This window comes from Oncorhynchus nerka, linkage group LG4, assembly GCF_034236695.1.
Source record: "Oncorhynchus nerka isolate Pitt River linkage group LG4, Oner_Uvic_2.0, whole genome shotgun sequence".
NCBI classification, from domain to species: domain Eukaryota; kingdom Metazoa; phylum Chordata; class Actinopteri; order Salmoniformes; family Salmonidae; genus Oncorhynchus; species Oncorhynchus nerka.
Genome location: NC_088399.1, coordinates 103,025,345 through 103,036,255, shown reverse-complemented (window position 1 = coordinate 103,036,255; position 10,911 = coordinate 103,025,345). Strand labels below are relative to the sequence as shown.

The following is a 10,911-nucleotide window of genomic DNA, read 5'->3' as shown; positions in this document are numbered from 1 at the left end:
CTATATTGAAGGTGTGACAGTACATGTAGAATGTCCCATCCTGGTGGAAGCTAGGTGAACTGCAACAACTAGACTCCATTCCCCTACCTCGCATCCCATTTCCCTGTAACACGGTGGTTAGTGCTATCTGGATTTCAGGGAACGTCCCTACCCTAAACCATAACACTTACCTAACCTTGACCATGACCATTTTCAACTTCAATGGGGTAACGTTAGAGTTACATTCTCAGGACCAATTGTCGTTATGGCTACAGACTGTACAAGGATACCGGATAGCATTGACAATGATGGTGGACGTCCAAAGGACCCCGGATAACAATTCACTTTCAGTTTCGTCCAACTTTCAACAGCCGTAAAAAAAAGTGATTGAAAATATATTTTATAGCGATTTAGATGGTTTCTCACACATGATTGTTTTCTTTGTCTCACCTGGAAACGACAGCCATTTCTACAATGGCCGCTTCCCCCAATCTGCCATTTCTACAACGGCCGCTTCCCCCAATCTGCCATTTCTACAATGGCCGCTTCCCCCAATCTGCCATTTCTACAATGGCCGCTTCCCCCAATCTGCCATTTCTACAATGGCCGCTTCCCCCAATCTGCCATTTCTACAATGGCCGCTTCCCCCAATCTGCCATTTCTACAACGGCCGCTTCCCCCAATCTGCCATTTCTACAACGGCCGCTTCCCCCAATCTGCCATTTCTACAATGGCCGCTTCCCCCAATCTGCCATTTCTACAATGGCCGCCATTTCTACAATTCCCAATCTGCCATTTCTACAACGGCCGCTTCCCCCAATCTGCCATTTCTACAATGGCCGCTTCCCCCAATCTGCCATTTCCCGTTGAGATGACCACGTCTCTTAGTGACGCCGATGTAAGGATGGTGAAGCTTCCCCATCTTAACAACATAAACTAGCTTTTCTTGTCAAGTAGAAAGTCTGCAGTTTACAATGCGTTGTTGTATCCTCCTTTAACATTATTTTTTCCATGTCGCTGGTCATTTCCCAAGAGGCAAATAAACTCAGACAGTTTATCAGAGGATGCTCTAAAGGGGAAAAACGTATCTTTAAGAAAATGTTAATCAATCATACTTTGGGAAATAAGGCTACCTACAGGTTCATAATTAACAGAGGGGTATAAGGCTACCTACAGGTTCATAATTAACAGAGGGGTATAAGGCTACCTACAGGTTCATAATTAACAGAGGGGTATAAGGCTACCTACAGGTTCATAATTAACAGAGGGGTATAAGGCTACCTACTGGTTTAATTAACAGAGGGGTATAAGGCTACCTACAGGTTCATAATTAACAGAGGGTATAAGGCTACCTACAGGTTCATAATTAACAGAGGGGTATAAGGCTACCAGGTTCATAATTAACAGAGGGGTATATAACTGGTTCATAATTAACAGAGGGGTATAAGGCTACCTACTGGTTCATAATTAACAGAGGGGTATAAGGCTACCTACAGGTTCATAATTAACAGAGGGGTATAAGGCTACCTACAGGTTCATAATTAACAGAGGGGTATAAGGCTACCTACAGGTTCATAATTAACAGAGGGGTATAAGGCTACCTACTGGTTCATAATTAACAGAGGGGTATAAGGCTACCTACTGGTTCATAATTAACAGAGGGGTATAAGGCTACCTACTGGTTCATAATTAACAGAGGGGTATAAGGCTACCTACAGGTTCATAATTAACAGAGGGGTATAAGGCTACCTACAGGTTCATAATTAAGGGGGAGGCTAATAATTGTTTAAAATAGTCCTGAGGGCCAGCAGAGCCATGGGAAGATAGGATAACTCCAGGTCACACTGACTACTGGGGTGGTGATGAGAGACAAAATGGAGGACATTTAGAAGCACAGAAGCAGGGTGAATTAAATTCCAGACAGCAGTCAGGTCTCTCCTCTCCCTTGGTCAGGTCTTAACAGAAAGCACCAGGTCAGAATTCCTTTTCTAAGGTCCTCAGCAGTTCTGCTGCCAGAGTGCTGATCTAGCATCAGTTCTGCTGCCAGAGTGCTGATCTAGCATCAGTTCTGCTGCCAGAGTGCTGATCTAGCATCAGTTCTGCTGCCAGAGTGCTGATCTAGCATCAGTTCTGCTGCCAGAGTGCTGATCTAGCATCAGTTCTACTGCCAGAGTGCTGATCTAGCATCAGTTCTGCTGCCAGAGTGCTGATCTAGCATCAGTTCTGCCTTTTAGATCATAAGGAATAAGATTACATGGAAAGTGGACCGTAGCCTAGATCAGCACTCTGGAATGTGAGACGCTGTATGAACACGGGCCCAGGTCAGAATGTGTTCCTCAGGTCAGGCTCTTCAGAAGTTCTGCTGTCTGCGTTTCTTGGCGTCCATTGCGTCGAGGATGGGTTGTCTCTTGGCGGTGTAGCGCTGGCGCAGCTCCTCGATCTCTCTCTCCATCATGGGGTCCAGAGCCGTCAGACGCAGCTGCAGCTCCTCAAAGTCAAGGTTCTTCAGCTGCTTAGACAGAGAACACGCAGGGACACACAGAGGGAGAGAAGCAACTTTAGAACACGACACAACCTAAATCACTGTGTCAGGTAGGAAGTAAAGACCAAGGGATGGACAGAGATAATGTCACCTGACTGTGGATCACAGAGATAATATCACATGACTATTGATCACTGAGATAGAATCCTATTGATCACAGAGATAATATTAGATTCCTATTGATCAGAGATGACATCACATACTACAAATCACAGAGATGACATCATATGACTATTAAATCAAAGAGATAATATTACATTCCTATTGATCACAGACATGCTATTACAAACCACCAGGGGCCTTTTCACAGTCCCCAAATCCAGAACAAATTTAAGAAAGCGTACAGTATTATAGAGAGCCCTTATTGCATGGAACTTCCTTCCATCTCATATTGCTCAAATAAACAGCAAACCTGGTTTCAGAAAACAGATAAAGCCACACCTCACGGCACAACGCCTCTCCCCTATTTGGAGTAGATAGTTTGTGTGTATGTATTGATATGTAGGTTACATGTGCCATTAAAAAATGTTTTGTAGTTCTGTCCTTGGGCTGTTCTTGTCTATTAATGTTCTGTATTGTGTTTCATGTTTTGTGTGGACCCCAGGAAGAGTAGCTGCTGCTTTTGCAACAGCTAATGGAGATCCTAATAAAACCCAATACCACTTTTTAAATGTATTTATCTGAATATCTTATGTACGTATGTACATTACTGGTCAAAAGTTTGGACACACCTACTCATTCAAGTGCTTTTTCATTTTTTTTACATTGTAGAATAATAGTGAAGAAATCTAAACTATGAAACAACACATATGGAATCATGTAGTAACCAAAAAAAGTGTTAAACAAATCAAAATGTGTCACCAGCAAAGCACCACCACACCTCCTCCTCCATGCTTCACGGTGGGAACCACACATGCGGAGATCATCCATGCACCAACCCTGCGTCTCACAAAGACACGGCGGTTGGAACCCAAAAAATAAAAATTGGACTCATATACAGTGGGGCAAAAAGTATTTAGTCAGCCACCAATTGTGCAAGTTCTCCCACTTAAAAGATGAGAGAGGCCTGTAATTTTCATCATAGGTACACTTCAACTATGACAGACAAAATGAGAAGAAAAAAAAGCCAGAAAATCACATTGTAGGATTTATAATGAATTTATTTGCAAATTATGGTGGAAAATAAGTATTTGGTCAATAACAAAAGTTTATCTCAATACTTTGTTATATACCCTTTGTTGGCAATGACAGAGGTCAAACGTTTTCTGTAAGTCTTCACAAGATTTTCACACACTGTTTGCTGGTATTTTGGCCCATTCCTCCATGCAGATATCCTCTAGAGCAGTGATGTTTTGGGGCTGTGGCTGGGCAACATGGACTTTCAACTCCCTCCAAAGATTTTCTATGGGGTTGAGATCTGGAGACTGGCTATGCCACTCCAGGACCTTGAAAGGCTTCTTACGAAGCCACTCCTTCGTTGCCCGGGCGGTGTGTTTGGGATCATTGTCATGCTGAAAGACCCAGCCACGTTTCATCTTCAATGCCCTTGCTGATGGAAGGAGGTTTTCACTCAAAATCTCACGATACATGGCCCCATTCATTCTTTCCTTTACACGGATCAGTCGTCCTGGTCCCTTTGCAGAAAAACAGCCCCAAAGCATGATGTTTCCACCCCCATGCTTCACGGTAGGTATGGTGTTCTTTGGATGCAACTCAGCATTCTTTGTCCTCCAAACACGACGATTTGAGTTTTTACCAAAAAGTTATATTTTGGTTTCATCTGACATTCTCCCAATCTTCTTCTGGATCATCCAAATGCTCTCTAGCAAACTTCAGACGGGCCTGGGCATGTATTGGCTTAAGCAGGGGGACACGTCTGGCACTGCAGGATTTGAGTCCCTGGCGGCGTTGTGTGTTACTGATGGTAGGCTTTGTTACTTTGGTCCCAGCTCTCTGCAGGTCATTCACTAGGACCCCCGTGTGATTCTGGGATTTTTACTCACCGTTCTTGTGATCATTTTGACCCCACGGGGTGAGATCTTTCGTGGTCTTGTATGTCTTCCATTTCCTAATAATTGCAGATTCAGCCTTCCCAGCCTGGTGGAGGTCTACAATTTTACTTCTGGTGTCCTTTGACAGATCTTTGGTCTTGGCCATAGTGGAGTTTGGAGTGTGACTGTTTGAGGTTGTGGACAAGGTGTCTTTTATACTGATAACAAGTTCAAACAGGTGCCATTAATACAGGTAACGAGTGGAGGACAGAGGAGCCTCTTAAAGAAGAAGTTACAGGTCTGTGAGAGCCAGAAATCTTGCTTGTTTGTAGGTGACCAAATACTTATTTTCTACCATAATTTGCAAATCAATTCATTAAAAATCCTACAATGTGATTTTCTGGATTTTTACAGGCGTCTTTCATCTTTTTAAGTGGGAGAATTTGCAATTGGTGGCTGACTAAATACTTTTTTGCCCCACTGTATGTAATTGGTCTTTTACCAAATAGGGCTTTCTTCTGAATACCAAACCTACCTTGTCACAACACAACTGATTGGCTCAAACACATTAAGGATAGAAATTCCACAAATTAATTTAACAAGGCATACCTGTTAATTGAAATGCATTCCAGGTGACTACCTCATGAAGCTGGTTCAGAGAATACCAAGAGTGTTCAAAGCTGTCATCAAGGCAAAGATTGGCTACTTTGAAGAAGCTCAAACACTTTTATGGTTACAACATCATTCCATGTGTGTTACTTCATAGTTTTGATATCTTCAATATTATTCTACAGAGTAGAAAAAAGTCTAAATAAAGAAAAACCCTGGAATGAGTAGGTGTGTTCAAACTTCTGACTGGTACTGTAGTTCTATAGGCGGCTCTATATGAAGTTCTATAGGCGGCTCTATATGTAGTTCTAGAGAACGCTCTACATGTTGTTCTATGTGTAGTTCTACGTGTAGTTCTATATGAAGTTCTAGAGAACGCTCTACATGTTGTTCTATGTGTAGTTCTACGTGTAGTTCTATATGTAGTTACATGGATGGTTCTATATTTAGTTACATGGATGGTTCTATATGTAGTTACATGGATGGTTCTATATGTAGTTACATGGATGGTTCTATATGTAGTTTTATATGTAGTTCTATGGATGGTTCTATATGTAGTTCCATGGACGGTTCTATATGTAGTTCCATGGATGGTTCTATATGTAGTTCTACATGTAGTTTTATGGATGGTTCTATATGTAGTTCTACATGTAGTTTTATGGATGGTTCTATATGTAGTTCTATGGATGGTTCTATATGTAGTTCCATGGATGGTTCTATATGTAGTTCTATGGACGGTTCTATATGTAGTTCCATGGACGGTTCTATATGTAGTTCCATGGACGGTTCTATATGTAGTTCCATGGACGGTTCTATATGTAGTTCTATGGATGGTTCTATTTGTAGTTCTATATGTAGTTCCATGGATGGTTCTATATGTAGTTCTATGGATAGTTCTATATGTAGTTCTATGGACGGTTCTATATGTAGTTCCATGGACGGTTCTATATGTAGTTCCATGGACGGTTCTATATGTAGTTCTATGGATGGTTCTATATGTTTGTATGGTTCTATATGTAGTTCCATGGATGGTTCTATATGTAGTTCTATGGATAGTTCTATATGTAGTTCTATGGACGGTTCTATATGTAGTTCTATGGATGGTTCTATATGTAGTTCTATGGATGGTTCTATATGTAGTTCTATATGTAGTTCTATGGATGGTTCTATATGTAGTTCTATGGATGGTTCTATATGTAGTTCTATATGTAGTTCTATGGACGGTTCTATATGTAGTTCCATGGACGGTTCTATATGTCGTTCCATGGATGGTTCTATATGTAGTTCCATGGACGGTTCTATATGTAGTTCCATGGACGGTTCTATATGTTGTTCTATGGATGGTTCTATATGTTGATTTATGGATGGTTCTATATGTAGTTCCATGGATGGTTCTATATGTAGTTCCATGGATGGTTCTATATGTAGTTCCATGGATGGTTCTAGATGTTGTTCTATATGTAGTTCTATGGATGGTTCTATATGTAGTTCTATGGATGGTTCTATATGTAGTTCTATGGATGGTTCTATATGTAGTTCTATGGATGGTTCTATATGTAGTTCTATGGATGGTTCTATATGTAGTTCTATGGATGGTTCTATATGTAGTTCTATGGATGGTTCTATATGTAGTTCTATGGATGGTTCTATATGTAGTTCCATGGATGGTTCTATATGTCGTTCCATGGATGGTTCTATATGAAGTTCCATGGATGGTTCTATATGAAGTTCCATGGATGGTTCTATATGTAGTTCTATGGATGGTTCTAGATGTTTTTCTATATGTAGTTCCATGGATGGTTCTATATGTAGTTCTATGGATGGTTCTATATGTGGTTCTGTGGATGGTTCTAAATGTAGTTCTATGGATGGTTCTATATGTAGTTCCATGGATGGTTATTTTTGTTGTTCTATGGATGGTTCTATATGTTGTTCCATGGATGGTTCGAAATGTTGTTCCCTGGATGGTTCTATATGTAGTTCCATGGATGGTTCTATATGTAGTTCCATGGATGGTTCTATATGTAGTTCTATGGATGGTTCTATATGTAGTTCTATATGTAGTTCTATGGATGGTTCTATATGTAGTTCTATGGATGGTTCTAAATGTATTTCTATGGATGGTTCTATATGTAGTTCCATGGATGGTTATTTTTGTTGTTCTATGGATGGTTCTAAATGTAGTTCTATGGATGGTTCTATATGTAGTTCTATGGATGGTTCTAAATGTATTTCTATGGATGGTTCTATATGTAGTTCCATGGAAGGGTGATTAGGTGTAACTCACAAAGTCAAAGTCTCCGTCCTGAGGAACCTTCCAGTTGTCAGGGAAGACGTCCTTAGCCTGGCTGATGTGATAGCCTGGTTCCTGCTGCCGGTTATGGTTATAGCTCTCCTGTTGGACCTTAGAGTCCTGCTTGTCAAAGTAGTCCATGAAGGAGGGTCTCAGGGCCTGCTGGGAGGTGGGGTGTCCTGTGCAGAGAGAAGGAAACATTTACTCTTCCTAATGAATAACAACACCACACGGCGTGGAGGGAGGTAGAGCTCGGCATGTTGGAGTAATGAACACATGTTAAAGGGATACTTCCAGATCGTTATGTCTCGGTTTCCAGTATGCAGGAAGTTGGAGGTAGTTTCGTGAGCCGCTATGACTGGAAGCCTATGGGTATCAGCTAGCATTATGGGTATCTGCGAGCATGCTAGCTGTTCCCATAGACTTCTAAGTGATTGCGCTAACGCTAGTTAGCAACTTCCTTCAAACTGTACGCAGAAACATAAAAATGGTTTCCACGAGGTCATTGACTCTGGGGAAGTAGATTAAGAGCCTCATTGCCAAAATCCTGATGTATCCCTTGAATATAATAATTTTCTAACTGTGAAGATTTATATCTAGGAGGAATAGATAAGGTTTTAAAATATACTGACCAAAAATATAAAAACACAACATGTAAAGTGTTTCAAGAACTGAAATAAAAGAGCCCAGAAATGTTCCACATGCACAAAAAGCTATTTTCTCTCAAATGCTGTGCACAAATTTGTTTATATCCCTGTTAGTGAGCCTTTCCCCCCCAAGATAATCCATCCACCTGACAGGTGTGGCATATCAAGAAGATGATTAAATAGCATGATTATTACATTTACATTTACATTTAAGTCATTTAGCAGACGCTCTTATCCAGAGCGACTTACAAATTGGTGCATTCACCTTAAGACATCCAGTGGAACAATAGTGCATCTAAATCTTTTAAGGGGGGTGAGAGGGATTACTTTATCCTATCCTAGGTATTCCTTAAAGAGGTGGGGTTTCAGGTGTCTCCGGAAGGTGGTGATTGACTCCGCTGTCCTGGCGTCGTGAGGGAGTTTGTTCCACCATTGGGGGGCCAGAGCAGCGAACAGTTTTGACTGGGCTGAGCGGGAACTGTACTTCCTCAGTGGTAGGGAGGCGAGCAGGCCAGAGGTGGATGAACGCAGTGCCCTTGTTTGGGTGTAGGGCCTGATCAGAGCCTGGAGGTACTGAGGTGCCGTTCCCCTCACAGCTCCGTAGGCAAGCACCATGGTCTTGTAGCGGATGCGAGCTTCAACTGGAAGCCAGTGGAGAGAGCGGAGGAGCGGGGTGACGTGAGAGAACTTGGGAAGGTTGAACACCAGACGGGCTGCGGCGTTCTGGATGAGTTGTAGGGGTTTAATGGCACAGGCAGGGAGCCCAGCCAACAGCGAGTTGCAGTAATCCAGACGGGAGATGACAAGTGCCTGGATTAGACCTGCGCCGCTTCCTGTGTGAGGCAGGGTCGTACTCTGCGGATGTTGTAGAGCATGAACCTACAGGAACGGGCCACCGCCTTGATGTTAGTTGAGAACGACAGGGTGTTGTCCAGGATCACGCCAAGGTTCTTAGCGCTCTGGGAGGAGGACACAATGGAGTTGTCAACCGTGATGGCGAGATCATGGAACGGGCAGTCCTTCCCCGGGAGGAAGAGCAGCTCCGTCTTGCCGAGGTTCAGCTTGAGGTGGTGATCCGTCATCCACACTGATATGTCTGCCAGACATGCAGAGATGCGATTCGCCACCTGGTCATCAGAAGGGGGAAAGGAGAAGATTAATTGTGTGTCGTCTGCATAGCAATGATAGGAGAGACCATGTGAGGTTATGACAGAGCCAAGTGACTTGGTGTATAGCGAGAATAGGAGAGAGCCTAGAACAGAGCCCTGGGGGACACCAGTGGTGAGAGCACGTGGTGTGGAGACGGATTCTCGCCACGCCACCTGGTAGGAGCGACCTGTCAGGTAGGACGCAATCCAAGCGTGGGCCGCGCCGGAGATGCCCAACTCGGAGAGGGTGGAGAGGAGGATCTGATGGTTCACAGTATCGAAGGCAGCAGATAGGTCTAGAAGGATGAGAGCAGAGGAGAGAGAGTTAGCTTTAGCAGTGCGGAGTGCCTCCGTGATACAGAGAAGAAAGTCTCAGTTGAATGACTAGTCTTGAAACCTGACTGATTTGGATCAAGAAGGTCATTCTGAGAGAGATAGCGGGAGAGCTGGCCAAGGACGGCACGTTCAAGAGTTTTGGAGAGAAAAGAAAGAAGGGATACTGGTCTGTAGTTGTTGACATCGGAGGGATCGAGTGTAGGTTTTTTCAGAAGGGGTGCAACTCTCGCTCTCTTGAAGACGGAAGGGACGTAGCCAGCGGTCAGGGATGAGTTGATGAGCGAGGTGAGGTAAGGGAGAAGGTCTCCGGAAATGGTCTGGAGAAGAGAGGAGGGGATAGGGTCAAGCGGGCAGGTTGTTGGGCGGCCGGCCGTCACAAGACGCGAGATTTCATCTGGAGAGAGAGGGGAGAAAGAGGTCAGAGCACAGGGTAGGGCAGTGTGAGCAGAACCAGCGGTGTCGTTTGACTTAGCAAACGAGGATCGGATGTCGTCGACCTTCTTTTCAAAATGGTTGACGAAGTCATCTGCAGAGAGGGGGAGGGGGGAGGGGGAGGAGGATTCAGGAGGGAGGAGAAGGTGGCAAAGAGCTTCCTAGGGTTAGAGGCAGATGCTTGGAATTTAGAGTGGTAGAAAGTGGCTTTAGCAGCAGAGAGAGAAGAGGAAAATGTAGAGAGGAGGGAGTGAAAGGATGTCAGGTCCGCAGGGAGGCGAGTTTTCTCCATTTCCGCTCGGCTGCCCGGAGCCCTGTTCTGTGAGCTCGCAATGAGTCGTCGAGCCACGGAGCGGGAGGGGAGGACCGAGCCGGCCTGGAGGATAGGGGACATAGAGAGTCAAAGGATGCAGAAAGGGAGGAGAGGAGGGTTGAGGAGGCAGAATCAGGAGATAGGTTGAGAAGGTTTGAGCAGAGGGAAGAGATGATAGGATGGAAGAGGAGAGAGTAGCGGGGAGAGAGAGCGAAGGTTGGGACGGCGCGATACCATCCGAGTAGGGGCAGTGTGGGAAGTGTTGGATGAGAGCGAGAGGGAAAAGGATACAAGGTAGTGGTCGGAGACTTGGAGGGGAGTTGCAATGAGGTTAGTGGAAGAACAGCATCTAGTAAAGATGAAGTCGAGCGTATTTCCTGCCTTGTGAGTAGGGGGAAGGTGAGAGGGTGAGGTCAAAAGAGGAGAGGAGGGAAAGAAGGAGGCAGAGAGGAATGAGTCAAAGGTAGACGTGGGGGGAGGTTAAAGTCGCCCAGAACTGTGAGAGGTGAGCCGTCCTCAGGAAAGGAGCTTATCAAGGCATCAAGCTCATTGATGAACTCTCCGAGGGAACCTGGAGGGCGATAAATGATAAGGATGTTAAGCTTGAAAGGGCTGGTAACT

General features: G+C 44.1%; 1 protein-coding gene across 1 annotated transcript in view; it reads right to left on the bottom strand.

Annotated features, from left to right (window-relative positions):
- Positions 1 to 1,403: 1,403 nt before the first annotated feature.
- Positions 1,404 to 10,911, bottom strand: part of LOC115125864 (serine/threonine-protein kinase 3-like) — a 53,571-nt gene continuing 44,063 nt past the window's right edge. Inside the window, exons 10-11 of the mRNA XM_065018076.1 lie at positions 7,409 to 7,593; positions 1,404 to 2,488 (exon numbers count right to left, since the gene is read on the bottom strand). Of these exons, the coding sequence (XP_064874148.1) occupies positions 2,330 to 2,488; positions 7,409 to 7,593 (344 nt within the window). The 3' untranslated portion in view covers positions 1,404 to 2,329. The remainder of the gene's footprint in view (positions 2,489 to 7,408; positions 7,594 to 10,911) is intronic.